Below are 27,981 nucleotides of genomic sequence, written 5' to 3' on the forward strand. Positions count from 1 at the left end.
CACACCCGGAGCCGTCGTCAGTGGGACGTGAGGGGACCCGTTTCTTATCACTGGCAGGAAAGTGCCGGACGTTAAGTCTAGTATCACAAGTACTTAGAATGCAAACACCCACGTAACCGTCGGGGGGAAGAAACAGCATGCCAGGACCCCGGAAGCGCGGCCCCCACCCCACCCGGCGCGGCCCCCCTCCCCCTCTCCGGACTTGTCTGGGAATCGATGTTACTTTTCTTCGTAGTAGTCGTAGCACCCAGTGTACATCTTGCTCCCCGTGCACGCAGACCCCTCCAGGCTGTTGTGTGGCTAGAGCAGGATGGAACAGAGGGGAAGGACCCCTGCACCCTCACCCCACCCCCACCCCCCAGAGAAGGGCGGGTCTGGGCCCTTGGAGGACTGAGCACCCAGGGAGGGGTCCTGGAGAGGTCTGATCCAGCCGCCCCCGTCTGGGTTTGGGGGCTCAGGCTCAGCCCCGCCCTGTGCCAATGGCTCCTCACGGGAGACTTCCGGGGTGCTGGGTGTGGGGTCCCACCTACTGCTGCAGGGAGACTTCTCAACTTCCTGGGGAGGAAGGTGGGAGAGGTGGCTCTTCCCATTTCAGTCTGGAAAATGAATGGAGTTAGGAAGGGTGGCAGACCCTGCGCCGGGGCGCAGGAGCTCTGCCTGGCCACCAGGTGGCGCCAAGTGCCAAGCTTTCGGGCCCCCTGTCCCTTTAGACCAGAAGGCGATCCCAGGTGCAGGGACTGAGCTCCACCTGGGTCCCGGGCGCAGGGATGAGGCCCTCCAAAGGGGAGAGGAGAGCCCCGCTCCCCACAGCCAGACTTTGTAGGGGAGGCTGAAGTGGGGCTGAGAGAGGCTCTTTGCCCAAACCTGCACCCTTCTCTCACCCCGTTCTAGAGCCACCCAGGCCAGACGGCTGCTTCTCTCCCCTCCCCTGCCCTCCCAGTGTCACATCCTCCGGTGTGCAGTGCAGAGTATGGGGGGAGGGGAGGAGGAAATAGGAAAGGGAAGGCAGGCAGGGACCGAGGAGCCCTAGGCTCAGGTCTCCCCTCCTCTTCCCCTTTGGTGGGAAAGCTCCAGCCGGCTTTCTTCCTTCTTGGTGACAAGGGAGCGGGAGAGTGGGGTGAGCTGGGGGCGAAGTACAAGCTAGCCCCCCCCCCCCCGCCTCTGCCGGCGGAGTACCCCCCCCCAGTGGAGTATGTGTGATAATCCTTGCACACTCCTGGCTCCCCAAGAACAAGGGAAAGGGGTTTAAGTGCCGCCATGGGGATGTGGGAAACTAAGGCAGATGAGAAATTAAACTGCCTTACTGCCTACAGCCACTGACAAGTCCTTGTAACCCACAGACTGACCTCCCTCTAGGAGCTCAGCTGCCTGGATGATGACACTTTGCTGGGGGCAAAAGGGAATCTTGGCTCAACATTGTCCTGACCCCCCAGGATCCTGTGAGTCTACTTAACATGAAAATTCCTTTGCAAACCTCCTTTATCTTTAACCCCCAAGTATATGCTGGCCATCCTCCTCCAAGCTTATGGCCCCCGATATACATCTGAGGGGTCTTGTGACTGGGGTCTTACTAGACGGTAATAAATGATGTTTTGCTAACAGCAGCCCCTCAAGGGCCTGGAAACCTTGCTTCCAAAATTCCTTAGAGACTTACACGGTCCCTGACCCCCTCCCAACCTGAGGATATATGATGAGTTACCCGGCACGACCACATACAGCTTTTTCTGCCCACAAGTCCTGTCCCCGTGCTTTAACAAAATCACCTCTTTTGCACCAAAGACGTCTTCGAGATTCCTTTCTTGGCCGTCAGCTCTGAACCCCCCACCATCACTCCCCCAAAACCCCTCATTGGGGTGGGAGGAAACCAACGGTGGGGGTTCGGGGGCCCCCACATCGCTGTGAGGAGCAGGGATGAGGCACCACCGACCTACTCCTCACCCACACCCCTGCGGGCCAATCCCCAGGTCTCCGCCACCCAAGGCTTTGTCCGGGGAGATAATCTGTGCCTGAGCCCACACCTCCCTCACCCGCAGCCATGGACGCCGCTCTGCTCCTGAACGTGGAAGGGGTCAGGAAAACCATCCTGCACGGAGGCACGGGGGATCTCCCCAACTTCATCACGGGGTCCCGGGTGAGTGGGCCCCGCCCCCCACACCAGATAGGGGCCCCCACGGCAGCCTTTGCACTGAAACCACGGCCGGCTTTGTCAGAACCCGGCCGGACACGTCGTCCCTGGATTGTCAACCCCTGAGCACCTGGGGACCTCTGGATTGGTGCCCATTCACGGGACACTTTTGACGCTGGAAAATTAAACTCTGGCGTGGGGCAGGGGAAGGGCTTTGGGAATTTTCTGGAGCCCCAAACGTCGAGTTAAAAGGAGGGGCCCTCGGCGGTCGTCGTTTTGTCCACAAATCTCTGGGGGGCTTCCCTGGGTCTGTGGCCCCAGATCCAGGGCTGACGTAAGCGAGGGGCTCCTGACCCGCAGGCTGCCAGAGGGTGGGACGGGGTCCTTTGCGAGGGAGTGGGCTCCCGGCCCCCCGGGGGGAGCTCTGGCTGGGGCTGCATGAGCTGAGCCCCGGGGACACCCCCCCCCCCCCCCGAGAGTGCCAGTGGGGGTGGGGCTTCCGCAGGCGCCGTGGAGGTGCGTCTAGACCCGGGGTCCCTGTCTCGGCCACCAGGTGATCTTCCACTTCCGCACCACGAAATGTGACGACGAGCGGACGGTGATAGACGACAGCAAGCGCGTGGGCCACCCCATGCACATTATCATCGGGAACATGTTCAAGCTGGAGGTCTGGGAGGTGCTCCTGACGTCCATGCGCATCGGCGAGGTGGCCGAGTTCTGGTGCGACTCCATCGTAAGTAGGCGCGCCCGCCAGGGCTCCTGCGGGGCCGCGGAGCGGGGCTGAGACAAAACCCTGGGTCGCCTTCCTCCGCGCAGGTGGAGAGTCACCCCAAGGAGCAAGCCCCAGAGCGACAGTCAGCGTGGTGGCTGGCTGGCTGGCGGGATGTGGGACCAGGGCCACCCATGCCCCACACACCATTGTTGGATCCTGGGGACTTTTGGCCACGGGTCACTTTTCTGCCCCCTCCCCACTCCTGTGACCCTTGTAAAATTATTTCCATTTAAAAAATCTTTTTAAATGTTTATTCTTGTGAGAGAGAGAGAGAGAGAGAGACAGAGCACGAGTGGGGGAGGGGCAGAGAGAGAGGGAGAGAGAATCGGAAGCAGGCTCCAGGCTCTGAGCTGTCAGCACAGAGCCCGACGCGGGGCTCGAACTCGTGAACCGTGAGGTCATGACCTGAGCTGAAGTCGGACGCTTAACCGGCTGAGCCACCCAGGTGCCCCCCAACAAACATTTCTTTTCTTTTTTTTTTTTTTTTAATATATGAAATTTATTGTCAAATTGGCTTCCATACAACACCAACAAACATTCCTTACGGAAACTTTCAAACATATACAAAAGCCAACAGAAAGTGCGGTGAGGTCCCAGGTGCCCATCCTCCGCGCCAGCCACCATGACCCGAGCCTGGCTTCCAGCCCCATCCTCCCGCCTCTCTCCCTCACCCGCGTGGTTACAGCACCTTCCAGACACCGGATCGTTTCACCCACAAATCCTAGAACTTGTATCTGTAAAAAAGATACTACCTCGGTGTCATCGTTACATCCTTTTGAAACCCCGATATTTCCTTAATGCCAGTCGCTCCTTGGTCCTGTTCCCGCCACTCTCTATGGCTGTTCCAAGCTGGGCCCAAACAACGTCCACGCACAGGCCCCGTGGATACGCGTCTTGGGTCTCTTTTTGGGTCGTCTCCCCTCTTTGTCCCCTTGGTGTGGATTCCTTGGAGGGACCAGACCCCTGCGTCCCTCTGCCCCCGTAGTTTCCAGACGTCGTGCGCCACACCTGCTTCTCCCTCTCACTGGGTGGTACCTGTCTTGTGATTGGCCGATGGGTGCAGACGTTGAGAGCCTGGTCCAGCCAGCACCAGCTCCCCCGGGCTCTCCCCCGATGTACCCAGCGGCTGCTGATGGCGGCCGATCAGATTCAAGCCCTCACCGGGGGTAGTTTGGGGGCTGTGTGACCCTGGGGAAATCCTTCCTCCCTCTGGCTGCCTTGTTCATCCACCGAAACCCTAGGCTAAGGGGCTGTTGTGGGGAAGACGTGATGTGGTGCTTACGAGGGCAAAGCACAGTTCGGGGCAACTGAAAAGTGCTGGAAGAATTTCGGAGACGAACTTTTATTTATTTATTTTTTAACTTAAAAATTTTATTTATTTATTTAAAATATTTTTTTAATGTGTATTTATATGAGAGAGAGAGAGAGAGAGAGAGACAGGGTGAGCAGGGGAGGGGCAGAGAGAGAGGGAGACACAGAATCCGAAGCAGCTCCAGGCTCCGAGCTGTCCGCACAGAGCCCGACGCGGGGCTCGAACTCACAGACCGTGAGATCATGACCCGAGCTGAAGTTGGACGCTTAACCGACTGAGCCCCCCAGGCGCCCCGAACTCCCCTGTTTTAGACGAAGCAGAAGAGGCAGAGAAGAGCGACTTGGGCTGGGTCAGACAAGTAAAGGGACAGGGTGGAGGTGGGACCCCTGGTTCCCCCACCGCTTATCCGGATGGAAGGCTGGACCCCGCCCCCCCCCACCCCCGAGTGACCGCCAGGGGCTGCAATGCCGGGGTCGACCGCTAGGGGCGCCCGCCCGACGGTTCCCCCGCCAGGTGCCAGGTGGGCGTGTCTCCTCTGCCTACCCTCGTCTGTGTTGTGCCTCATCCTAAGGTGTAGAAAGAGTGTAAAGATGTGTCTTCAACGAGCCAGGTCTTCAGAAAATCGGCTTTGTGGCTTCCGTTAGTTTAAAATGCCATCTGTCGGCTTTGCTTATGGTGAGGTTCTCCGGCACGCGCACCTGTCACTGGGGGGGGGGGGGGGCGCGTGGGACGAGCCTCGGCCGCCAGCGGGGTCGTGCTCCGCAGGGTGCACGCTCGCTCACGTCGCCAACGAACCCTCGATTGGCCGATTGGTTTGTTGTGCGCAGAACCCCGAGCTGCTGCTACCCCCCCCCCCCCACCCCCCCACCCGGACGCGGGCACGGCTCTGCGTGTCCTGGGCGGTCTGTGTGCGCGTCTCGCAGGCTGGCGACTTCGATGCCCCGGGGACAGCCTGCCATGCCTCCTCCCGGCCCACGGCCGCCATGATTGCGCACGCACGTACGCACGTGCCACGGTGGCTTCTCTAATGACGTTTCCCCCTTTTCTCCGTCGCCGCACCCAGGCATCAAGCATCCACCCTTCATGGGTCTGTCTGTCTGCTTATCTACCTGGGAACATTCGCTGGGCACCAGGTTTGGACCGTGCCGTGTGTTAGGGGTGAAACAAAGCTCTGTCCCTCAGTCTGGAGGAGGAGCAGAGACTTGAGCAGTTACGACGGAGGGCGGCCAGTGCCCTGATGGGAGTCAGTGAGGGCACAGTGCTTTGGGGCCACAGATGACGGGCAACTAGCTGCTTTAGGATCTTGGGGGAAACTTTTTCAAGACGACATCGAATTGGGTATTGAAGGATGAATAGGAGTTCACCAGGTCTACATGTGGGGAGAGAGGTGGCATCTGGGCCAGGAAGTGTGCAAAGCTTCGGCGTGGTTAATTTACCTAGCCCCTTCCCTGGGGCCCATCTCTCTGAGTTTTGGGGGGCACCTGGTGGCTCAGTCGGTTAAGCACCCGACTTCGGATGAGGTCACGATCTCACGGTCTGTGGCTTCCAGCCCCGCATCGGGCTCTGTGCTGACGGCTCGGAGCCTGGAGCCTGCTTCGGACTCTGCATCTCCCTCTCCCTCTGCCCCCACCCCCTCAAAAATAAATAAGCATTGAAAAAAAGAATCTGAGTCTTGGAACAACTCAGCGATCGGTGGGATCATCATGTGTGTTTGTCAGAGGACTTAGGAGGGCCTGGCTCTGCCCCTCACTCCCTGCAGAGCCCTCCTCCTGGACAGCCCTCATCAGCTGTCGCTTTGAAGAGCGGGGGGCCTCCTGCCTCCCTCACCTCCCCCCACTCAGGGGAGGCAGGGTCAGTGAGGAGCTGGGGGCCTCTGCCCTGAGAGCGCTCCTCCCCGCCTCACCCCCGCCGTGGGCAGGACGCTGGTCTCGAGGTGGGACTTCGTGCTGGTGCCCAGTAGTGTGGGGTGTGAGGCCAAGGGCTGCAAACTCCGAGTCCACCAGGGGCCGGGCGCTCTGGCCGATCGACGGGGGCAGCCTGTCCTCAGCCACCGCCCCCCTTGGTTGCCGCGTGGCTGCATATTCTGCGTTTTTAAGATGAGCCAGAAATACTCCCTCAATACTTGAATGTCAGGAACTAATTGGTAAAAACTCCACAAGGCGCGGGTTAAGACAAAACCCATCTGGCAGCTGAATATGGCCTCGGGCCCACTGGTCTGCAGCCTCCAGTGTAGACACAGCCCCTCAGAAAGAACCCGCCCCGGGCCTTGAAGCCTTAGAGACGGGCAGGGGTCCTGGGGCCCCCTGCCCCCGTCGCAGCCTGGGTCCCAGTCCCCGGGGCTGGAGCCCCACAGAGGGCCCCGCGTGTGTCTCTAGCTGTCCTCCCGGTCCCCAGCCAGGCAAGCTGGCCTCACAAGACCGGTGCAGACGGGGACTCCATCCTTCCCGATTTCTCCTGGCTCCTGGCGGCACCCCCAGCCCCACCGTGCTGCCCAGAGGGTCTGCGGGCTCCAGGGTGCCGGTGGCTCCGTGGACTCGTGGGACGAAGGGCGTGTGAGCTGGGGGCCGCCTGCCGGGCCAGGATGGGCCCTCCCCCAGGCGGCCGCTCCTGGCGCCTCTCCTGGCTTTAGTTCAGCCTTGATCCCCATGGGATTAACTGCCATCTGGTCACCTCCCTCACAAAGGAGCCTCGGCATTCCGGGTTAATCCTGGCTGCTGGGGGCGGGGAGCGCTGACCGTCACCCCCACTCACCCCCACGCTGGTGACTTGGAGGGCAAGCTGAGCTGTTTCTGCCCCTGGAGTCCCCGACACCGGGTCTTTCCTGGAGCTGCCCTGAGAGAGCCGGAGATGGGCCGTGTCAGAACCGGGTCCAAGCAGAGGGGCTCACAGCTGGGAAGCTGAGGCCCCAGGGGCTGATGTCCCCAGGCCTCCTGCACCCCCAGAAGGGCAAGCCCGGCGCCCAGCGCAGGGAGGGGCTGGGATGAGCTGCGATCTGTACCCACCCCCTGCAACCCACGACAGCTCCCCTATGGCAGGTGTGGTGCCCAGGCTCTCTGCGAATCAGCGTGGCCCTCTCGGCCACTGGAGCCTGCTCCTTCCCCTACTCTCCACACCGCCCTCCCTGCGGGTCACAGACTCAGGGGCTCAGGTCTCCTTGGGAGAGAAATGCGTCAGCGCTGAGCACAAGGGCCAGCAAGAGGCAGCATGGCACTGTGGCGAGAGTGTGTCCTCTGGGGCCGGGTTTGAATCCCGGCTCTGTCACTTCCTAGCTGTGTGACTTAAGCAAGTTACTTAACCCCTCTGGGCTGCAGTCTCCTCATCTACAGAGTGGGGATAATAGCCGTACCTCCCTCACCGGGTCATCTAAGGACCGAGGCAGCTAACAGAAGGAGCTGGTGAACACTTTGCCTGGGACACAGTGAACCCCAGTCATTGGTGGGGCGTGCTGGGGACAACGCGTGCTACCAGCCACGGGCAGGCCGATGGCGGCTGTGGCCGGACCCAGAGGTGGGCTCTCTGGGGCCGGAAGCCACCGTGGTCTCTCCCCACAGCACACAGGGGTCTACCCCATCCTGTCCCGGAGCCTGCGGCAGGTGGCGGAGGGCAAGGACCCCACCGAGTGGCACGTGCACACGTGCGGGCTGGCCAACATGTTTGCGTACCACACGCTGGGCTACGAGGACCTGGACGAGCTGCAGAAGGAGCCACAGCCTTTGATCTTTGTGATAGAGCTGCTGCAGGTGTGCCCCGGGCAGGGGGAGGGGCGGGGGGGGAGGGGGGAGCAGGTGCGCCCTGGGGTGGGGGAGGGGCAGGTATGGGGGGGAGGGGGGTGCGCGGGGGTCGGGAGAGGGGCAGGGGGGCAGGTGCATGGGGCAGGGGAGGGGCAGCAGGGCAGGGATGCCAGGGGCGGGGGTGGGGGGGGCGGGGGGGGCGGGGAAGGGGCAGGGGGCTGGCCCAGCCTCAGGGCAGCTGTGCCCCGGGGGAGTGGGCCCGCAGGGAGCCTGACCTCACTGGTCACTGGGCATCACCTGCTTTCTGTTTAGAGCACAAGAGGGTTCATAAACCCCAGCAAAAGTGGAATCTGACCCCCAAAAGTACCAAAAGCCCATCTGAGACCAGCTCTTTCGGGAGTTACTGGTGTTCACTTCGGAGGCATTTACTTCTGTTGGTTCTGGGCTGTGCTTTTGTTTCCAGTGGTTTCCAATTAGTCCCCGGGGTCCTGGATTCAGACCTGGTTCTCCAGCAGTGGGAGAGGCTGAACAGAACTGCCCACACCTTCTCACCCAGACCCCAGAGTGACTGATAGCTCGCGTTTGTGGGGTGGCGGGAGAGGGTCAAGCCCGGGTCGGGACTCAGCTCATGGCCCAGGATGAGGTTCAGCCCGAGGGCTACGTGGATGAACAAATAAATAAGAGAATCGTGTCGGCGGAGGGTCTCTGTGGGCCTGCTAGGACAGTTGTGCGGTTTCTCCACTGCACAAGGGCATCACCTCCAAGGTGCTCGTCACCGACACCGTATATGGGAACCTTTAGAATGACGATTACCCGGCAGATGGCAATAAAGCGTGTAGTTCTGCCAAATGAGTGTCCTGACGATCTTCTGAAGACTGAAGTCAGGTGTGTTGACTGACAAAGGGCTGTCTCTCCCTGATCGCACAGAGGATCTGATTTAGGCCCCCCGTGTACGTGGCTGTGGCTGGCGAGCACGGTTCTGCCGCCCGGCCCACCCTCCCCGTGGAATAGGCCGAGGGGGTTCCCCAGCCGCGGGGACGCGGGCACCCCGGTGCCCGCCTCACCCGCCTGCCGCTCTGGGGCCAGGTCGAGGCCCCGAGCGAGTACCGGCGGGAGACGTGGAGCCTGAGCAACGAGGAGAAGCTGCAGGCGGTGCCCGTCCTCCACGGGGAAGGGAACCGGCTCTTCAAGCTGGGCCGATACGAGGAGGCCTCCACCAAGTACCAGGAGGCCATCGTGTGCCTGCGGAACCTGCAGACCAAGGTGGGAGGCGGCGGGGGGGGGGGGGGGGGGGGGGGCGGCCGGGGGGAGGGGGCAGGCGGCTGGGGGGAGGGGACAGGCCGCCGAGGGGGGGGGCGGCTGGGAGCAGGGGGGGAGGGCACAGGCCGCCGAGGGGGGGGCGGCTGGGAGCAGGGGGGGAGGGCACAGGCCCCCGAGGGGGGGGGGCGGCCGGGGGGGAGGGGCAGGCGGCGGCCCGAGCTCACGGCGCACGCGCTCCCCGGGCAGGAGAAGCCCTGGGAGGTGCAGTGGCTGAAGCTGGAGAAGCTCATCGACACCCTGACCCTCAACTACTGCCAGTGTCTGCTGAAGAAGGAGGAGTACTACGAGGTGCTGGAGCACACGGGCCACATCCTGCGCCACCACCCAGGTGCGCGTGCGCGTGCGCGGGGGGCGGGGCCGCGGCGACCTCGAGCCCGCGACTCTGGGGAGGGAAACCGAGGCGGCGGCTCGGGCGGACACGGAGGGCACGGCTCGTGATCCGGGCTCAGGGCGGGCGAGGCTCGGCCTCTGAGGCCCCCGGCGGCCGGGGCGGCCCCGATCCTCCCCTCAGGCATCGTGAAGGCCTACTACGTGCGGGCCCGGGCCCACGCGGAGGTGTGGAACGAGGCGGAGGCCAGGGCGGACCTTCAGAAGGTGCTGGAGCTGGAGCCGTCCATGCAGAAGGCGGTGCGCCGGGAGCTGAGGCTCTTGGAGAGCCGCCTGGAGGAGAAGAGGGAGGAGGAACGGCTGCGCTGCCGGAACATGCTGGGCTAGGGCAGGGAGCGGGCCTCCGGGCCTCCCCGGCCTCCCCCGGCCGCGTCCTCCCTTGACTCTTCAGACTCCTCTGGCCTCCCTTGGCCTCCTCCTGCCCCCCTCCTCCACTGACTTCTGGCCTCCCTCAGCCTCCTCCGGCCTCCCCCAGCCTCCCAGGCCTCCCCTGGCCCCCTCTTCCACTGACTCTCTGGCCTCCCCCAGCCTCCTCCTGCCCCCCTCCTCCACTGACTTCTGGCCTCCCTCAGCCTCCTCCGGCCTCCCCCAGCCTCCCAGGCCTCCCCTGGCCCCCTCTTCCACTGACTCTCTGGCCTCCCCCGGCCTCCTCCTGCCCCCCTCCTCCACTGACTTCTGGCCTCCCTCAGCCTCCTCCGGCCTCCCCCAGCCTCCCAGGCCTCCCCTGGCCCCCTCTTCCACTGACTCTCTGGCCTCCCCCGGCCTCCTCCTGCCCCCCTCCTCCACTGACTTCTGGCCTCCCTCAGCCTCCTCCGGCCTCCCCCAGCCTCCCAGGCCTCCCCTGGTCCCCTCTTCCACTGACTCTCTGGCCTCCCCTGGCCTCCTCCTGCCCCCCTCCTCCACTGACTTCTGGCCTCCCTCAGCCTCCTCCGGCCTCCCCCAGCCTCCCAGGCCTCCCCTGGCCCCCTCTTCCACTGACTCTCTGGCCTCCCCCAGCCTCCTCCTGCCCCCCTCCTCCACTGACTTCTGGCCTCCCTCAGCCTCCTCCGGCCTCCCCCAGCCTCCCAGGCCTCCCCTGGCCCCCTCTTCCACTGACTCTCTGGCCTCCCCCGGCCTCCTCCTGCCCCCCTCCTCCACTGACTTCTGGCCTCCCTCAGCCTCCTCCGGCCTCCCCCAGCCTCCCAGGCCTCCCCTGGCCCCCTCTTCCACTGACTCTCTGGCCTCCCCCGGCCTCCTCCTGCCCCCCTCCTCCACTGACTTCTGGCCTCCCTCAGCCTCCTCCGGCCTCCCCCAGCCTCCCAGGCCTCCCCTGGTCCCCTCTTCCACTGACTCTCTGGCCTCCCCTGGCCTCCTCCTGCCCCCCTCCTCCACTGACTTCTGGCCTCCCTCAGCCTCCTCCGGCCTCCCCCAGCCTCCCAGGCCTCCCCTGGCCCCCTCTTCCACTGACTCTCTGGCCTCCCCTGGCCTCCTCCTGCCCCCCTCCTCCACTGACTTCTGGCCTCCCTCAGCCTCCTCCGGCCTCCCCCAGCCTCCCAGGCCTCCCCTGGTCCCCTCTTCCACTGACTCTCTGGCCTCCCCTGGCCTCCTCCTGCCCCCCTCCTCCACTGACTTCTGGCCTCCCTCAGCCTCCTCCGGCCTCCCCCAGCCTCCCAGGCCTCCCCTGGCCCCCTCTTCCACTGACTCTCTGGCCTCCCCCGGCCTCCTCCTGCCCCCCTCCTCCACTGACTTCTGGCCTCCCTCAGCCTCCTCTGGCCTCCCCCAGCCTCCCAGGCCTCCCCTGGCCCCCTCTTCCACTGACTCTCTGGCCTCCCCCGGCCTCCTCCTGCCCCCCTCCTCCACTGACTCCCACCCCCCTCCTGGCCTCTGCCTGCCTCACCCCCCACCTCTGGCCTCCTCCCGGCCCCCTCCTCCACTGACCCTCTGGGCTCCCCTGGCCTCCTGTAGCCTCCTCTGGACTCCCCCGGCCTCCTCCTTTCCCCTTCTTCACTGACTCCCAGCCTCCCCTGGCCTCCTCCTGCCCCCCTCCTCCATTGACTCCCCAGCCTCCCCCACTTCCCTGGCCTCCCCTGCCTCCCACAGCCTTCAATGCCACCCGACCTCCCCTGGTTATTTTTGTTGCTTCATTCACTTCCTCTAGAATTCTCTCTGGAGTCCCCGCCACTCCCTTCTGTGCGGGGTGACCACTGGACCTTTGCTTCTGCTCTGTCCCCACTGTTAACACCTGTGCTCCTTCTGTAGCCAAAACCAAGTTTCTGTGCTTTGTCCGCAGACTGACTTTAAAATGAGAAAACCAATAAACGGTATAAGTTTCCCCAAAGGCCCCCGTGCGGTGCTGTGATCGCGGTTCTTTTCTGTGCTTCCAAATTCACGGCCCCCAGGGACAACAGAAGGAGGTCACTTGTGGCGAGGAAAGGGGGTTAGGGTTCGGTGGTTCAGGCTCGTGGCTGAGGCCGTCCAGGTATATGTGCGCGAAGCAGAGGGGAGCGGGTCGGGCGAGGGGACACCGTGGGCTGGAGTGGGACGGTCACCAGCCTCCCACTGCCCTGGGCGGGACCACCGGAGGCTGCAAAGCAGGTGGAGAGCCTGGCAAGGGAATTAATTGAGGACCAGGACCTATGGCTGGAGACACCCGGCCCCCAGGGTCCTTCCGTTTTCAGTGTGCGGCCTTCCCTCCGCCGCCCTCTTCCCTGGGGTCTGTGAGGGTCTCACCCCGTCTGTGCTGAGGCCAGAATGTGTCCCATTACCCTGGTCCCCTGCCGCCATGCCCCCTCCTGATGCCCTAGGACTTTGCAAGCCCTGGAGAAAAGAGAGGCGGGGGGGGGGGGAGCGTGTTTGTGTGGAAGCTGCGCCCCCCCCCCCCCCCAATGCTGGAGACCGTGTGGAACCCGTAAGGCTAGAGACCCTCCCTCCCTGGTCACCAAGGCCACAGGAGCACCTCCCGCCAGCCACCCAGGGGGTGGGGATCAGCCACATTTTGGTTCAGGCCTTTCTTGGTCAGCCCTCCCCCCTCTGCCTGCCACCTGCCTTTCTCGGGTGGTCGGAGCCTCTCCCCTGGCCGCACCCCTCCTGGTGATTTCTGCCCTGCTGGGCACACTCCCCCTCCTCCCCGCCCCCCTCCCCCCATGTATGCCAGATCCAGACAGAGAACAGACTCACCCCGTCCAAAGGCCAAGGACAGGACCACAGGTTCTTGAGGACCCAGGTGCCTCTCACCCTATCTGGCTGGTGCAGGGGTGGAGAGCTGACCAGGGCCCCGAGGTGTGCCGCCAACCTGTCCAGGCCTCTGGCCCCGGCGCTGGCTTCCTGTGGCCCTGACGCAGCCTCCCGGAGGTGCTCTGGGCCAGGTCTGGGTAGGTGGGCGCAGGAGGGTCCTGGGATGTCGCCCCTTCCAACCTTTCCAAGGGACGGAGCTGGAAGCTGGTTCCGAGTGGCCAGCAGGGGGCAGCAGAGATCAAGCAGGTTGGGGTCCCCAGGGCCGGAGCTGGGACTGGCTGGGAGCCCTGAGAAAGCTTTGCTTCCCCAGGAGCCCCGACCTGCCCTGACTCTCTGACTCTCACGGGTCGCCAGCAGGTCCCGCAGGCAGGGCGCAGGGAAGGGAGGGTTTAGAGCTGCAGCGTCCGAATGCCACCAGGCACCCCCCTGTACAGATGGGGAAACTGAGGCTTGGAGAAGGGCAGTAACATTCCAGACCCCACTGCAGTTCTGGGACAGCCTCAGGATTAGTGTTCCAGGTTTCCAGGTTTCCGGGCTGGGACTTTTTGTACAACACTCCTCCCGGGACAGTCTACACATGAGTGTGATGTATGGGAGGGAGGGAGGGAGTGGGGGGTGGAGAGAGGGAAGGGAGGAATGGAGGGAAGGGAGGAAAGGAGGGGGCAAGGGAGGGAGGAAGGAAGGGGGGAGGGAAGGGAGGGAGGGGGTGAGGGAGGAAGGAGGGAGGGAGGGAGGAAGGAGGGAGGGAGGGAAGGGAGGAAAAGAGGGGGCCAAGGGAAGGAGGAAGGAAGGGGGAGGGAAGGGAGGGAGGGGGCGAGGGAGGAAGGAGGGAGGGAGGGAGGGGAGGAAGTGGGGGAAGGAGGGGGAAGAAAGATAAAGGGGGGAGAGCATGTTTGAGATCTGTCTCTTGGCCGGGACACCGTGTGTCCTCATAGCAAGTTGACCCCACGTCCCCACCAAGCCCACCCCCGGGGAGGAGGTGGGGGGACAGTGTCCCGTGGCCCCTGAGGTCTGATGTTGAGCGGCCCTGAGCCCACAGCCGGGCACCGCGTCGCATAGGGACCCAGGCAGGGAGGGCATCACGGTCCAGGCGGCAGCTGTGACGTCCAGTTTCCGGGAAGTTACGTTAAAAAGGCAAAAAATAGGTGCGTTAACCTTGACCCTGTGCGTCAGCAGCGTTACCGGCTCGTCCCAAACGAGGTGCTTTGCGTTCCGTGCCTCACACCGTCTCTGGGGCATGTGGTGCTCCCAGCGCGTCCCGAGGGGCGCGTGTCGGAGTGTGGGTGGCGGCGGACCGTGTCCCCGTCCCACTCCGACCCTGCACACCGTTCACAATTTAGTGTGACTCGTCGAGCTGCGTGTGAACGTGATGCGACGGGGGAGTCTCTTCTGTGCTCTCTCCTGGGATTTCCTCCTCGGAGTCCCCTGCGTCCCCCTTACCAGGACCCCATGACCAGCCGGGCCCCCGTGCCCCCAGGATCACTCTTGCAGAGCCCCCGTTGGGGTGGAAGGCCACGCGTGCACAGGCTGGGGGGTGAGGCCGTGGGCACCGGAGAGGGGCCGCTCCCCTGCCGCCCGCACTCCACCTCGGGGCTCGTGGGGGCCTGGCTGTTACTGTCTCCCACGGCTTTGCGCATCCTGCCCGCACCCCCCGTAAACCTTCCTCGTATTGGCGGTGCTCGGGGGTCCCTGCCGAGCCTCAGCGCGTGTTCTCCAGGTTGATCCAATCTTTCGACAAACGACCTTTGAAGTGGGTCCCCACCCCCAACCCTGCCCCTCTGGCCCGAGGTTTCCGGCAGATGTGCTGGAAGGGACCTTGTGACAGACTGGACAGACAGACGGTCCCCAGCCACCAGGCACGCGGCCTGCTGGTGGTTGGCTGGCCCGTAGAGCGGGATGCAGCCTGCGTGGCCGCTTCTGGGCCTGCGCCCTAGAACCCCCTGCCTGACCGCCTTCCCACCTGCCGACCGATGATGCCAGCGTCCCCGGGGCCCCGTGTGTGACGGCGGGACTGTAACGTGGTCTTGTTGGAAGGTGTCGGGGGGTGGGGGGAACAGAGGACCGGGCCTGATGCCAGGGACCGGGAACACAAGGGCACCCGAAAGCCAGGACCGCAACCGGTAGGATCAGGTTGTGCTCGAGGAGGGAGCCCCCCGAGACCCGAGATTCGGCCGTGATGATGCTGGGGAACGGGAGCCCCCTCTGTGGTCAGACGTGCGTGCTTCTGGGTAATTCGGGTAAAACCTCGCAGGTGGAGGGAAAGAATTGGAATCCAGAGCCTTGATATACACGCTTCTAAGAATCCACGTCTGTGCTCGCTGGAACCGGTTAGAAAATGTTTGCGTCTCTTTCCCCGAGGCCCCGAGCGTCTTCCTTCTTGGTGGGTCGGTTCCCAACTGCGGGCCCGCCCTGCCTGGGGCCTTGGGCGCTCCCCTGGAGCCTTCTGTCCAAACCTGCTTTCCCGTCACCTGGTGGTGGCCGTGACCTGGCGGAGGAGGCCCGGGTCGTCCCCTGCGACCCAGGCCCTCACTCTCCTCATTCTCGAGCCCCCATGGAAGCAGGCGGGTGGGCGGGCCGCTCCCCGGGGGCTCCTCGGGGAGGGGGCCTGAGGGCCCGTGGCCAGGGCCCCACAGCAGGCCCAGCTCGGAGCAGGGGCACGTCCTGGTGTCCCTGGTCCCTTCTTTCATGATCACCTGTGCGAGTCATTCCCTGGAAGGACTCAGGGCCAACGGGGCCAAGAGGTCCCGATGGGTTGTCACAGAGCTGCCCGCCGGTGGTCAGCTGGCCGTCCTCGCTGGGGTGGGGGGCCCCCCATCGGCCTCTCACTCGCCCGCGGGGACCGGAGCCGGAATTTACCAGAACCACCAGGGAGGGGGGGGAATCGATTAACGGCTCGGGGCCTCTCTGTGCACGTCAGGCACGGCTGAAAGCTGCTGTGTCCCAGGTTCTCCGGCCTGCGTGCGGGGGAGGGGGCGAGGGGACGCAGATTGTGATCCTGTGCTCCCGGGTCGGGATTTCGCACACTGGACGCAAGGATCCTGTTTGAACCCGGCCTCGGCGCGCCGAACCCCACGGCCCGGCACTTTCCGCCGCACGGGGACGTCACCACCACGGCCGAGACCTCGCGTTTGCTTCCTTCTGACCGTGTGAACGCTGGCCAAGCCGGAGGGGTGGCGACGCTTCCTCTCACGGCCCCGTTTGGGCCCTGGCTTTCGTCGTGCCATTGTCTCGCTGCCGCGGTCCAGGTGCCGAGCGTCGTCTGTCGCACGGGTGGCGCTCACACGTGTGCGAGAGCGGGTCTGCCGGAAGTTGTTTGCAAACACTCCTCGGTCCCTTAACAGCCTCCTGCTGTGCCAGCGTTTGATTTTCCCCTCCTGGCGACATTCCTCCGGAGCGGCCCTGCTCCAGCCCCTCCAGGACCGCAGGGCCCTCTGGGACGCCTCCCCGCCTCCCGGAGCCCGTCTTCCTCCCTTCTCGCCTGCTGCTGTGGTTCGTGCCGGGCATCGTCCTGCAGTGGCTTTCTCAGGACAGGCGCGTGGGGGGGGTGGGCGTTCCTGCGATGGTGCGTCGCTGACGGTGTATTTATTCCACCTTCACCCTGGGCTGGTCCTTGGCTGGCTGGAGACCTCTCTCGGGGGTCCCTATCCCTCTCCCACTGTCCCCCGGCCGCCGTTAACGTTAGTCTGCTCCGGCTGCTGTCACAGCAGCTCACGCATCACGATTCCCCCGTCCCTGTCCCCTGGTTCTGGGGGTTGGAACTCCGACATCATGCCTGCTCCCTTCTGAGGCTGGGGGCAAATGAATTCCATGCCCTTCTTGCTCCTGGGAGTTTTCCTGCGCCCTGACCGTCCCACGGCGTCTCCCCATGCGTGTCTGTGTCCAAATGCTTCCTTTAAAAAAATATTTTTTTTTAATGTTTATTTATCTTTGAGAGAGAAAGAGAGAGAGTGAGAGCAGGGAAGGGGCGGAGAGAGAGAGGGAGACACAGAATCCCAAGCAGGCTCCGGGCTCCGAGCCGTCCGCACAGAGCCCGACGCGGGGCTCGAACCCACGAACCGTGAGATCGTGACCTGAGCCGAAGTCGGACGCTCAACAGTCTGCGCCACCCAGGCGCCCCTGTTCTTGTTTTATGGGGAACCAAGTCTCCCTGAGGATGTGGAGGAGGTTTTTGAATTTTCGCTTTGGCTTCCATGATAGCCCTAGTTCCCCAGTGTTCCCCCGCTGGGTCCTTCTTGCCCCCGGGTCTACACATCCTCGCTGGCCCGTGCGTTTTTAAGGTGAGACAGTGAAGGCTTGATTGCAACCTCCACAGCTGGGCCGTGCTGTTGGGGGCGGGGGCTTCACCGCAGGTCGCAGGTCGGGCGAGCAGACCCCTGGGGGTCCCCGGGGCTCCCGGCTTCAGCGGGTTATCCAGGGAGGAACACCCGGGTCTTTCCCGGAGACCTGTGTTTCCCGGAAGCCCGTCCACGCCTGACCCTCTGCCCGCCTGGTGGCCCTGGGTCGGGGGCTCCCCTCACACGGGGTCGGTTTGCCTGTGACCTCCTGGGGACACCGCTGGGCAAACCCACCCGCTTGGAGCCGGTATCATGGTAACCGCGGACCCCGCTGTCCTCTCCCTGCTCCTCTCCGTCCGGCGTCTCCGCGGGGCCTGGCCGAGGCCCCTCGCGTTGCCCCCTCGCTCCCGGCTGACGGCCCTTTGCCCCGGCAGCTGTGTCTGTGCTCTCGTCTGGTCTGCTCTGTGCCTCTCGGGATGGGCCACACCAGGGGCACCTGTGCTTCCTGACCCGGACGGTTGGGCCAGAGGGAGGCCTTGGCCGGGAAGGACTGAGGTCGGCGTGCTTTGGTGCCGCCGGGGCGCAAGGAAGCCCTCCTGCGTCGTCCCCGCGGTCAGGTCTCATCCAGGGCCACTCCTGGTCCCAGCCGAGCCCCCGACCCCTCCTCTGGGCCCTCAGCGTTCTCTTCCCGGCCCAAACGCCTCTCGCTTTAGGAAGCCTCCCCTGGACACCGCAGACGAGCCCGGCGTCTGGTTCCCTCGTCCCCAGAGCCCTTCTCCCCCGCCCGGCACTTGGACGAGTTTCTGTCTGCTCCTCCAGTCGACTCTTGATCCCATCCCGCGGGGAGGGGTAGGCTCCCCTCACATCCTACACTCTGCAGAGCGCCTGTGGGGACCCAGCAGACATGGCTTTGGTGAGCGAGCAAAGGAATGACTGAAAAGGCCCTCTCCTCCAAGAAGCCCTCCAGGGTTCCCCTCTCCCAGCCTCAGCGGCCACAGTCCTCACCACTCTTGTAACACCTACTGCTTTTTCTTTGCCCTGTGGTGGCTTGCGGCCCTGCCCGCCCCTCCCTGCCCACCACCCTCCGTGTGGTCCAGGCCTCATCCCTTCTGGATCCCCAGGGCCTCCCCCGGTGCCCGGCACACAGTAGGCACACGCTGACCTGACGGCTGAGTTTGGGAAAGACCTTGTGTATCTGTACCTGGGGCCCAGGTGCCCCGGGCAGGTATTTAATTGTCGTTTTCTCTGTGGACTCACTGTTTTGTGTCGGTGATGTTTTTCCAGAGTCTGATCCTCCCTGGTGACGGCGTACCTCTCTGCGGGGGTGGGGGGCGTGGGGCTCGGGAGACCAGGCCCAGCTGTGCAACCGGCATCCCCAGCCCCGTTGTGTGGTTGCCAGGCGTGGGCCCCGGGGTCGGCGGGTCTGAGCCTCAGCCGTGATTCCGCGGCCGTGGCCCTCACCTCTCCAGGCCGCTGTCTTCATCCGCAAAGTAGGAAAGATAATAATGCTTGAGGCAGGCCGTGGCGGGAACCAGATGAGGTCATGGGTGTGGGGCGATTTACACAGTGTGTGACACGTGCAACTGTTCAGCTCCCCGGCCGCCGGACCTGGTCCTCTGCGGTCGGTCGAGGGTGGGGTGCCGGGAGCCGCACACGCACGAACGTAGGCTGTGATGAACGTGAGCTGTTGGCCACGGTTGTCCTTCCGTTCCCGCTGGGGCGGCCCGATCCCACGCCTTCGTGGATTTACCCCTGCCCGCTCAGCGAGCGTCCCCCTTCAGCGAGCACCTACATCCGGCCAGAGGTGAAGTGAGCTCACCGTCGCTGGAGGTATTCAAGAAGCCACCCAACGGCTTCACACCCTGGCCGGTCAGCCCGGGGGCCCCTGGTGACTTACCCAGGAGGGGTTTTCACTCTCGAAACGGGGGGCGGGGGGGCCCCGCGTGCTCGCGAGCTGCCCACCGAGTTGAATCCGAGGAGAGCTCCAGCCCGAATGTTTGCCCTTTTCATCTCGCCCGTTGCCATGGGAACGGCGAGCGATTGCAATCACCGCTGTTTGTATTGTGAACTTGGCGCCCGTCAACGCGGCTTCGGAAAAACAAGACATACAAATCTCGACTTGCTAGCATAGGGCGGAGCGCGTGATTCCGGGGACACATCTGCCTGTGGCCACGTGGAGACCTCTGAGCTTCCGGAGCCACGGCCAAGGGTGGGGCGGAGCAAGGACTTCGGCCAGGCTCCTTCTGGCGACCGCCGGGCTCCTGCCACGCTCTCCCGGCTCCAGGATCCGTCCTTTGAGCACCCAGTGTGAGCAGAGAGCACTGTGCTCCAGCTCTGACTCACTCCCCGCCAACTCCTACTCACCCTTCAAGGCCCCGTGCAAGTGTCCCTCGCCTCCTGATCTGTCTGTGCCCCTATTTCTGTCCCCAGCCCTGACCTGTGATCTCGGGGCAGGAATTCTGTCTTACTCATCTCCAGTCACAGGGCTCCTGGAGTCCGGAAGGGAGCTCTGACCTTCCCACCTCCCCGGTGGGCCCCCGTGTGCTGGGGGCCGGGAGACCTCGTGGTTCCCTCCGGTGACCGGCATGGGGTGAGCTGGAACGAGCTGGAGGCGACACGCTTCCCAGAGGGGGCTTCAGGGTCACGCCCCGGATGACGAGGGGGCACACAGGACAGTCTGAGGGCCCCGCTCGGACAGCCGGCACCTTGGGGGGGGGGTGTGGGGGAGGGCCTGGAGGAGCCCTGAGGGGCCCAGACACCAGGGCTGCCGGGCGCCCTTCCTGTGGGGGGGGGGGGGGCGGGCAGGGGCCGGGGCTCCAGCCGCCTCTTTGCAAGGCGGCCCCGTCCCCTGCCCTCTGCTCGGCTCCCAGTGACAAGTGCCCAGGAGGCCAGGGAGGCAATTTGTTGTCGAAATGACCAAGTTCACTCTGGGCACATTGGAGAAAAAAAAACAAAAAGCTATTTCCTAGTGTCTAAACTCATTAAAAAAGCAATTTTGCAATCAATTACAATGCAATTTAGCCACTAACTGTTTAATTATAAAAAAAAAAAAAAAAAAAAAAAAGGAAGCTGGAAAAGGAGAAGTGAGTTTGCTCTCCCGGTCCTTGTATTTATGAGCCGGCCCTTGGAGGGCTCTCTGCAGCAGGACGGGCGGGGCCGGCCTGGCCCGGTTACACCGCGAGTTAAACTTTCCGAGTCCATATATTATATTTGCCGGAGGAGGTCCCTAGCGTTCGAGCACGCCCGGAGTGGGAGAGACTCATGTTCCTGCCAGAGCTCGGACCTTCCTTCTGGAACCGCCGCAGTGAACGACGTGGGGGGTGAATGAGAGAGGACGTGGCGTCTGGAGTGAGGTGGGGAGGAGCCCCACTCACACGTCCATTCCTTACCCCCAGGGACAAGGGACAGGTCCCCTCGGGGCTCTGCCCAGTCTCCTCCCGTCTCTGCACCTGTTGCTGGCCAAGAGGGGGGCCCCACCCCGGGCCCCTGCTGATCACTTCTCAGGTCCCTTCTGGCTGGACCCCACGCGTGATCCCGGTCCACAGACCGCTGCCATGAGCCACACTCCGCCTTTCTGCCGCCGTGGCTCCCCTGTTGCGAGAGCAGAGGATTGGATACAGAGGGCACAGGTGCCTGGGTCTGTGGAAACGTCCACAAGAGGTTTATCTTTAGAGTCTTGAGGGTCGGGGCGATGCCTGCCGGGGGTCTCCAGGGGCATCGAGCAGCAGAACGGCCTCGGCAGGTGCGCTGGCTGCAGAGGGGAAACCACCGACGTCCGAGCACTTGTCGCAGACGATGTCCGTGGGGATGATGCACGTGGGCTGAAGACACATAAAACCACGAAGGGAACGATTCACTTCTGACCTCGGTGCATCCGTGGCGTGGTTAGGGCCCGACGCCCGCGAAGCTTTGGCCGTGGGTTCTGTTCGCAGAAACCGTTAAACTTCGCATCAGAAAATTCCATTCCTGCCCTCAGGCGGGGTCTCGGCAGTGTCCCCAGCGCAGCTCGGATCTGGCTGCAGGCTGAGGACCGATCCCGGCCTCGGGCTGAGTTCCGGCTCCATTTGCGGACGGGGCTCTGGGCCTGCCCAGGACTGAGGTCCAGACGCCAGCCCCAGCCTGCGCTTGGGCGTCCGCAAGGCCGGAGGCAAGCCTGGCCTCCCTCGTAAGCTCGTTCTCCCCCCCCCCCCCCCGCCCCCCGGGACAGAGCTGGCGTCCGGGTCCTGCATCCGTGAGGCTCGGAGCCTCCACACGTGGGGGAGACGGCCGGGGCTCCCCAGATCGCACATACTACAGGTGCACAGGCGTGCAGGAGGCCTGGAGGATGAAAAAGGCAAGCCTTTTGCCCAAGCCCAGCCGGTTGGAGGGCGCCCCAGCCTCCTCTGACGTCCCCTTGCTGGGGCCCGGTCGTCCCCCGCCCCCCCTCCCATCCGCATGGTGAAGCTCCGATCCCCAGCGTGATGGTGTCCGGAGGGACCTTGGGACGTGTTGAGTGACAGGAGGTCGTGCGCGTGGCCCCAGGGTGGGATCGGTGCCCTCGTGAGCAGAGGAAGGGACGCGAGGTCTCTCTGCACCGCAGGGGACACAGCGGGAAGACGGCCGTCTGCGAACCAGATAAGTCTGCTGGAGCCCTGATGGCGCCCGCGGCCTCCGGAGCCGTGAGAGGTCAGCGCTTGCCCTTTGAGCCGCCCGGTCTCTGCCGGATCTGCTCACGGCCCAGGTGGACGACCAGCCCCGTCCTCGCCCCTTCTCGCCCCTTCCTTTGACCCGGCTCACCAGGCGCCACAGCTGGGAAGCTGTAAAAGTGACGGTGATGATGATGGTGGTGCCCACCCACCGCGACCAGCCACCGGGCTCACGTTTGTCGGCGTTAGTCGCATCGTCCCGCCGCGGACAACCCGACGGACGGGTGTTTTCGTTTGCTCGTTTTACACGGGGCGCCAGGGACTCGGTGACCCAGCAAGACGCAAGCTTAGGCCTTTCTAGGTCACGAGGGCGCTTTTAACCACCACCCCCCCCCCCCCCCCCCACCGTGCTCCCTGCCAAGAGGGACGTGAGGCAGAGAAATGAGCAGGTCATACCTGCACTTGAGGGGGAGCATCTGGGTTGCTGGGCCCAAGCAGGGGGATAAGGGAGGGACCGGGAAGGCGGCAGCGGGGTGCGGGGTGGCCGCACGGAGTCCAGCCCTCTGCGCACGCGGGAGGGACTCCTCCACGGGGAGAGGGGAGGAGCCGTCACCCCGGGCCCTGCCTGTCCCGCCTCGTCCCGGCGCGCGGCAGCTCCAGGTGCAAAGGCCCTGCGGCCCGAGAGGCGGCCACGGCGTCAGGGCCTCGGGCGTGACCTGGGCCCACTGGGCCAGCCTTGACCCCTCTGCTTCCACTGGTCTAATTCCCAATCAGCCGGGCTCTGGGCCGCGCTGCTCGGACGGAAGACGTAATTATGTACTGATTTCCTTCCGAAGATGCACGGCCTGGGGTCAGTGCAGCACTTTCGCGGCCCTGCGTAAACACGGTCTGAGGAGGAAGAGGGTTCCTTTTCGGGGGGGAGTCAGGGGAGCCCGGCTCCTGGGTGAGCGGGGGCGGGCACGGAGCGACAGCCCCCCCACCCCCACCCCAAGGCTGCGATTCACAGGCGGGTGGGCCCCCCAGGGAAACCGAGTCGGGCTCTGAGCCTTGACGGGCTGGCGAAGTGAGTCGGGATTGTGCGTGTGGACTGGTCCACCCACGTGTCCCTCCTCCGTTAGTGCCATTTCCTGCAGATGTCCCCGGGTGATGAAGCTTCATGGCGCTTTGCCACATGGCATATTCTCCCTTTCCCGGTCCTCCGGGGACCGTCTGAAATACAGGCCAAGCACTCTTACCTCAAAATTATATTAAGGAGTTTAATTAACAGAAATGAGTCCATAAGCCATAGATGGCGGTCTAAGAGTGCCGCTGCAGACACACGCGGGCTCCCGGCGGGCTCCCTGTGCCCCTGGGGACCCGGCCGCGTCATCCACAGCCTTCGAGTCAGGCCGTGACCTCCCCTCGCTTCTCAAGAAAAGCCCTGGGATGCGGGAGGGGCACAGACTTAAAAACTAAATCTGGAGGGTGCACCTGCCCCGGCACCCCGCCCCCCCCCCCCCCCCCCGCCCTGTGGCGCCGCATCTGCTCTTCCAGCCCCGACAGGAGCACGTCCCCAGCGTGAACTTCGGATGGGGGGGACCCTCGGGACGGGGTGAAGGAGCCACACGGGGATGGGGGCGGCCGGCCGGGTTCCCCCAAGCTGCATCGCGGAGTCCTTCCTGATGCTGATGTGGGCGGGAAGCACGGACCCCTCGCTCCGTGACCTGCTTCGCCACCCTTCCCGGGCACCTCCTCCGTCTTCCTTCCTCTTGTTTCCCTGGCGGTCCTCTCGGGTGATGTTCTGTGGCTTCCGCACCGTGCGTTTCCGGTCTGTAGCCCTGTCCTGATAGCCCTCCCCCAGCGTGACGGTTCCCGACCGGTGGCCCCCCGCAGCCCCGCGCCCTGGGGGACCCCTCACGCTCCGGGGTGTGGCTTAGTTTGCACCAGAGATGCAGGGGTGCCCGGTCATCCTGCGATGTCGACAAATTGTCCCTTGTCCGGCCGGACGTTCTCGTAGGGGCCGGACTTCCTGCACCTGTGTGTGAACGCACGCCATAAGTCCTTCTTGGCTCTGCTTTTAATCTGCACCCGATGGTCCAGGAAGGCAATCATGGTAACCTCAGGAGGATGTTGTGCTCCTTTTGTGTTCTGAACGTCGCCAGCCGCGGCCTGCCACGCGGACGTCATTCCTGACGGCAGCCACGCCCGGAGTCCCTGATGGGACCCTCGTGTGCAACTCTATGACGGGCTGGTCACCCCGTGCCGTGTGCAGGTGTGGGGACGCCCGCGCGTTTGCTCGCACAGTGAATGCTCAGCCGTGCACTGTCTTCGTCAGAATTTACTTTTCTTGGTACCTCCTTCTAGTTCCGTGAGTGAACTGTTCCGAGTTTTTAATCACTTGACTTTGGTCGAGGTTGAGGCTGTTTTCTGTGCCTTCGTTTTGAGGGTAGTACGGCTTAACGGGCTGAGCCACCCAGGCGCCCCGCGTCTGGGGCTTCAAGCTCCGCACGAGGGAGTCACCGCCAGGGCCACTGTCCTCGGACCGGGGCGCGTGTGGCGGAAAGGAATCCCCGGTGCCAGTGCTTCGAGGGACCCAAGGGCACCGCCACCCAGCCCCGCTTGCGGACGGACGTCCTCGTGCACCTTCTCCGAGCGGGACGGGCACTGAGCTCCGAGGACGCAGTGCGGCTCCGGGAGGTGCAAAGGCCCGGCGTGTAACGGGCGCGGAGCCCGGGAGGTCGCGTTCCCTTGCCCCCCGTGCGTCCCCATCCATCCGCCTGTCGCTCGGGGTGGCCCCCGTGGGCTTTCAACTCTGGGGGCTCTCCTGACTCTGCCTGGGGGGCCGTCAGCGGTTTCGGGGTGGAGTCGAGTCCCCCCACCCCCTCCCCGCTGGGCGGGTTGTTGCCATAATGCGTGTTCTTCCCTGGTCCACCCCCGATCTCTTCCACGGTTCGTTGGCGTGGCGTCGTTTTTATAAAATCGGGCATAGCACCGGGCCGACGTTTGTAAGCAGAAAACTGCGGCGTGGCAAGCAACGCCACGTATCACCGCCAACATGCCGGAAAAAGGTGACGGACGCCCTGGGAGCTTCCTCTCCGTTTTCACGACCTCCACCCTCTCCGGGGTGATCGCCGCCCCGGATGTCGCGTTCACCGTCCTCCAGCCCTTTGCTCCGGTTCCCCCACAGGCGTGTGTCTCTCCGTTGTGATACGCGGCCGACGCTCTCGCGGCAACGAAAGAGCTTGGTCAGGACTCATTTGGGTGGTGGTGTTCCCCGCTTTCCGTAGAGGCAGACAGTTGTGGGTTTTTTGTTTTTTCTTTAAGCTTATTTGTTTGAGAGAGAGAGAGAGAGCGCTAGCAGGGAGGGACGCAGAGAGAGGAGAGAGGGAGAATCCAAGCAGGCTCTATGCTGTCAGCACAGAGCCTGATGCGGGGCTCGACCCCGCGCACGGTGACCTCAGGACCTGAGCCGAAATCAAGAGTCGGACCCTTAGCCGGCTGAGCCCCCCCGGGCGGCCCCATAAGTGTAAACAGTTGTAACACCATCACATGCAGTCCGGAATATTTCCACCTGCCTCCCCCCAAAGGATTCCTTGTACCCACCTGCCGTCGTTTAAAAAACACATCCTCGGGGGCGCCTGGGTGGCGCAGTCGGTTAAGCGTCCGACTTCAGCCAGGTCACGATCTCGCGGTCCGTGAGTTCGAGCCCCGCGTCGGGCTCTGGGCTGATGGCTCGGAGCCTGGAGCCTGTTTCCGATTCTGTGTCTCCCTCTCTCTCTGCCCCTCCCCCGTTCATGCTCTGTCTCTCTCTGTCCCAAAAATAAATAAAAAATGTTGAAAAAAAAATTTATTTATTTATTTATTTATTTATTTTATTTTTTTTATTTTTTTATTTTTGGGACAGAGAGAGACAGAGCATGAACGGGGGAGGGGCAGAGAGAGAGGGAGACACAGAATCGGAAACAGGCTCCAGGCTCCGAGCCATCAGCCCAGAGCCCGACGCGGGGCTCGAACTCACGGACTGCGAGATCGTGACCTGGCTGAAGTCGGACGCTTAACCGACTGCGCCACCCAGGCGCCCCGAAAAAAAAATTTAAAAAACAAAACAAAACAAAAAAAAACACATCATCGGGGCGCCTGGGTGGCTCAGTCGGTTAAGCGTCCGACTTCGGCTCAGGTCATGATCTCCCAGTCCGTGAGTTCGAGCCCCGCGTCGGGCTCTGTGCTGACGGCTCGGAGCCTGAAGCCTGTTTCGGATTCTGTGTCTCCCTCTCTCTCTGACCCTCCCCTATTCATGCTCTGTCTCTCTCTGTCTCAAAAATAAATAAACGTTTAAAAAAAAATTAAAAAAAAAACAAAACCACATCCTCGTGGGTATGAAACATGTCTCCTTGTGATTTCAATTTGCATTTCCCGACGGACGCAGGTACGGAGCATTTTCGTGTCTTAGTTCTGACCCGTGCATTTCCTTTCGTGGAAGGTCTTTTCCAGTCTGGCTCATTTCCAAACTGGTGTTGCTCGTCTTTTTGCCGTTGATTGGCGAGATTCCTTACATACTGTGCGTGAGTCCCTTGTTTGGGATCCGCATGCTGAACACTTCTCTCAGTTTGTAGCCTGCTGATTCACTTGGTTAATTGGCGAGATTCCTTACATACTGTGCGTGAGTCCCTTGTTTGGGATCCGCATGCTGAACACTTCTCTCAGTTTGTAGCCTGCTGATTCACTTGGTTAATGGTACACGTCGGAGAGAAGACGTGTACCTTTTGATTAAGTTGGCCTGTTCGTTTTTAAAAATCTCATGAGTGTTGTTTTCCGTGTTCTGAGAAGCCTTTGTGAGCCGGGGAACCTCGCTGCACCTCCCACGCAGGGCTCCTCCCTTCTCCCCGGATGAGTGGGTTCTCCCCGCACCAAAGCAGTTCTCCGTCACGCCAGCCGGATGTATTCCAGTGTAACCCGCTTCTGACCCTGCGCACCTGGAGACGGCCTCGGATCCCACGGGGTGAGGGCTCAGCCCCACGAGACTGCCCAGCCCCCTTCGGGGGCCACTTGTAGGTCCTGACCAGCCAGCTCTGAGTCCGAGGTTCCCACGGCCCCCTCTTCGGGTTCGATCACTTTGCTGGGTGGCTCCCAGATCTCAGGAAACAGGTGACCCGTGTGCCATGAGAGGACACAGCTCGGGGACAGCAGACGGAAGGGGTGCCCAGGGCGAGGGGCAGGGGAGGGGGCAGAGCTTCCGTGCTGTCTGCAGGTACCACTCTCCCCACACCCCTGCGTGGTCACCCGGCCAAGAACCTCCGGAACCCGGTACTTCGGGCGTTTCTGTGCAGGTCTCCTATTAGGGGCAGAACCGATCATCACTCAATTTCCAGGCCTTCTCCAGAGAACAGAGGATGAGACTGAAAATTCTAAGCTTTTATTCATAGCTTGGTCTTTCTGGCGACCAGCCCCCGTCCAGGAGCCACCAGGAGTCACCTCCTTAGGACAAAGGACGTTCCTATCACCCAGGCAATGCCGAAGGATTTAGGAGTTCTGTGCCAGAAACAGGGGCAGAGACCTACACATGTGTCTGTCCTGTTATTTCACACGTCGTCTGCCCCAAGTCTTGAAGGTAACGAGTGTGTTTTCTCTGGAACTTCTGTGGCTCTGGCACTAACTTTAAGTCTATGCTGGGTCTACGTTTTAGACTTTGTATTCTGTTCTGTTCCGTTTCCCTGATCTTTTTTTTTTTTAATATTTTTTTGAAAAAAAATTTTTTAGCTTTGTTCATTTTTGAGAGACAGAGAGAGACAGAGCATGAGCAGGGGAAGGGGCAGAGAGAGAGGGAGACACAGAATCCGAAGCAGGCTCCAGGCTCCCAGCTGTCAGCACAAGACCCGACGCGGGGCTCGAACCCACGAACCGCGAGATCGTGACCCGAGCCAACCCACTGAGCCGACTGAGCCCCCCAGACGCCCGTTTTTAGTTTTAAAAGTAAAAACGTTTTCCTTTTTAAAAAATGTTTACTTATTTATTTATTTAGGACACGTGTGAGTGGGGAGGGGCAGAGAGAGAAGGAGAGAGAGAATCCCAAGCAGTCTCCGCCCTGTCAGCACGGAGCCTGACACGGGGCTCGAACCCACAAACCGTGAGACCATGACCTGAGCCGAAGTTGGACGCTCAACCGACTGAGCCCCCCAGGCGCCCCTCTATGCTTCTTTTAATAGAGAATCTGTATTGAAATCCTCTTTAGTTCCTGATATTGGC

General features: G+C 62.8%; 1 protein-coding gene across 5 annotated transcripts; it reads left to right on the forward strand.

Annotated features, from left to right (window-relative positions):
* The first annotated feature begins 1,311 nt into the window (after positions 1-1,311).
* AIPL1 (aryl hydrocarbon receptor interacting protein like 1) lies at positions 1,312-27,442 on the forward strand. 5 transcript variants are annotated; one of them, XM_058703698.1, is made up of 8 exons: positions 1,312-1,439; positions 1,965-2,131; positions 2,679-2,858; positions 7,761-7,949; positions 9,027-9,203; positions 9,447-9,588; positions 26,606-26,737; positions 27,066-27,424. In XM_058703698.1, the coding sequence occupies exons 2-8, from the start codon at positions 2,036-2,038 to the stop codon at positions 27,260-27,262; spliced, it is 1,113 nt and encodes a 370-aa protein (XP_058559681.1). In that variant the 5' UTR covers positions 1,312-1,439; positions 1,965-2,035; the 3' UTR covers positions 27,263-27,424. The 5 variants fall into 5 exon arrangements, with proteins under 5 accessions (XP_058559681.1, XP_058559682.1, XP_058559684.1 ...); XM_058703699.1 differs by having other exon boundaries at positions 1,315-1,439; positions 27,162-27,418; XM_058703701.1 differs by lacking the exon at positions 27,066-27,424 and having other exon boundaries at positions 1,317-1,439; positions 26,606-26,805.
* Positions 27,443-27,981: the final 539 nt, after the last annotated feature.

The sequence above is a fragment of the Neofelis nebulosa genome, chromosome 16 (assembly GCF_028018385.1).
Source record: "Neofelis nebulosa isolate mNeoNeb1 chromosome 16, mNeoNeb1.pri, whole genome shotgun sequence".
Classification (NCBI taxonomy): Eukaryota; Metazoa; Chordata; class Mammalia; order Carnivora; family Felidae; genus Neofelis; species Neofelis nebulosa.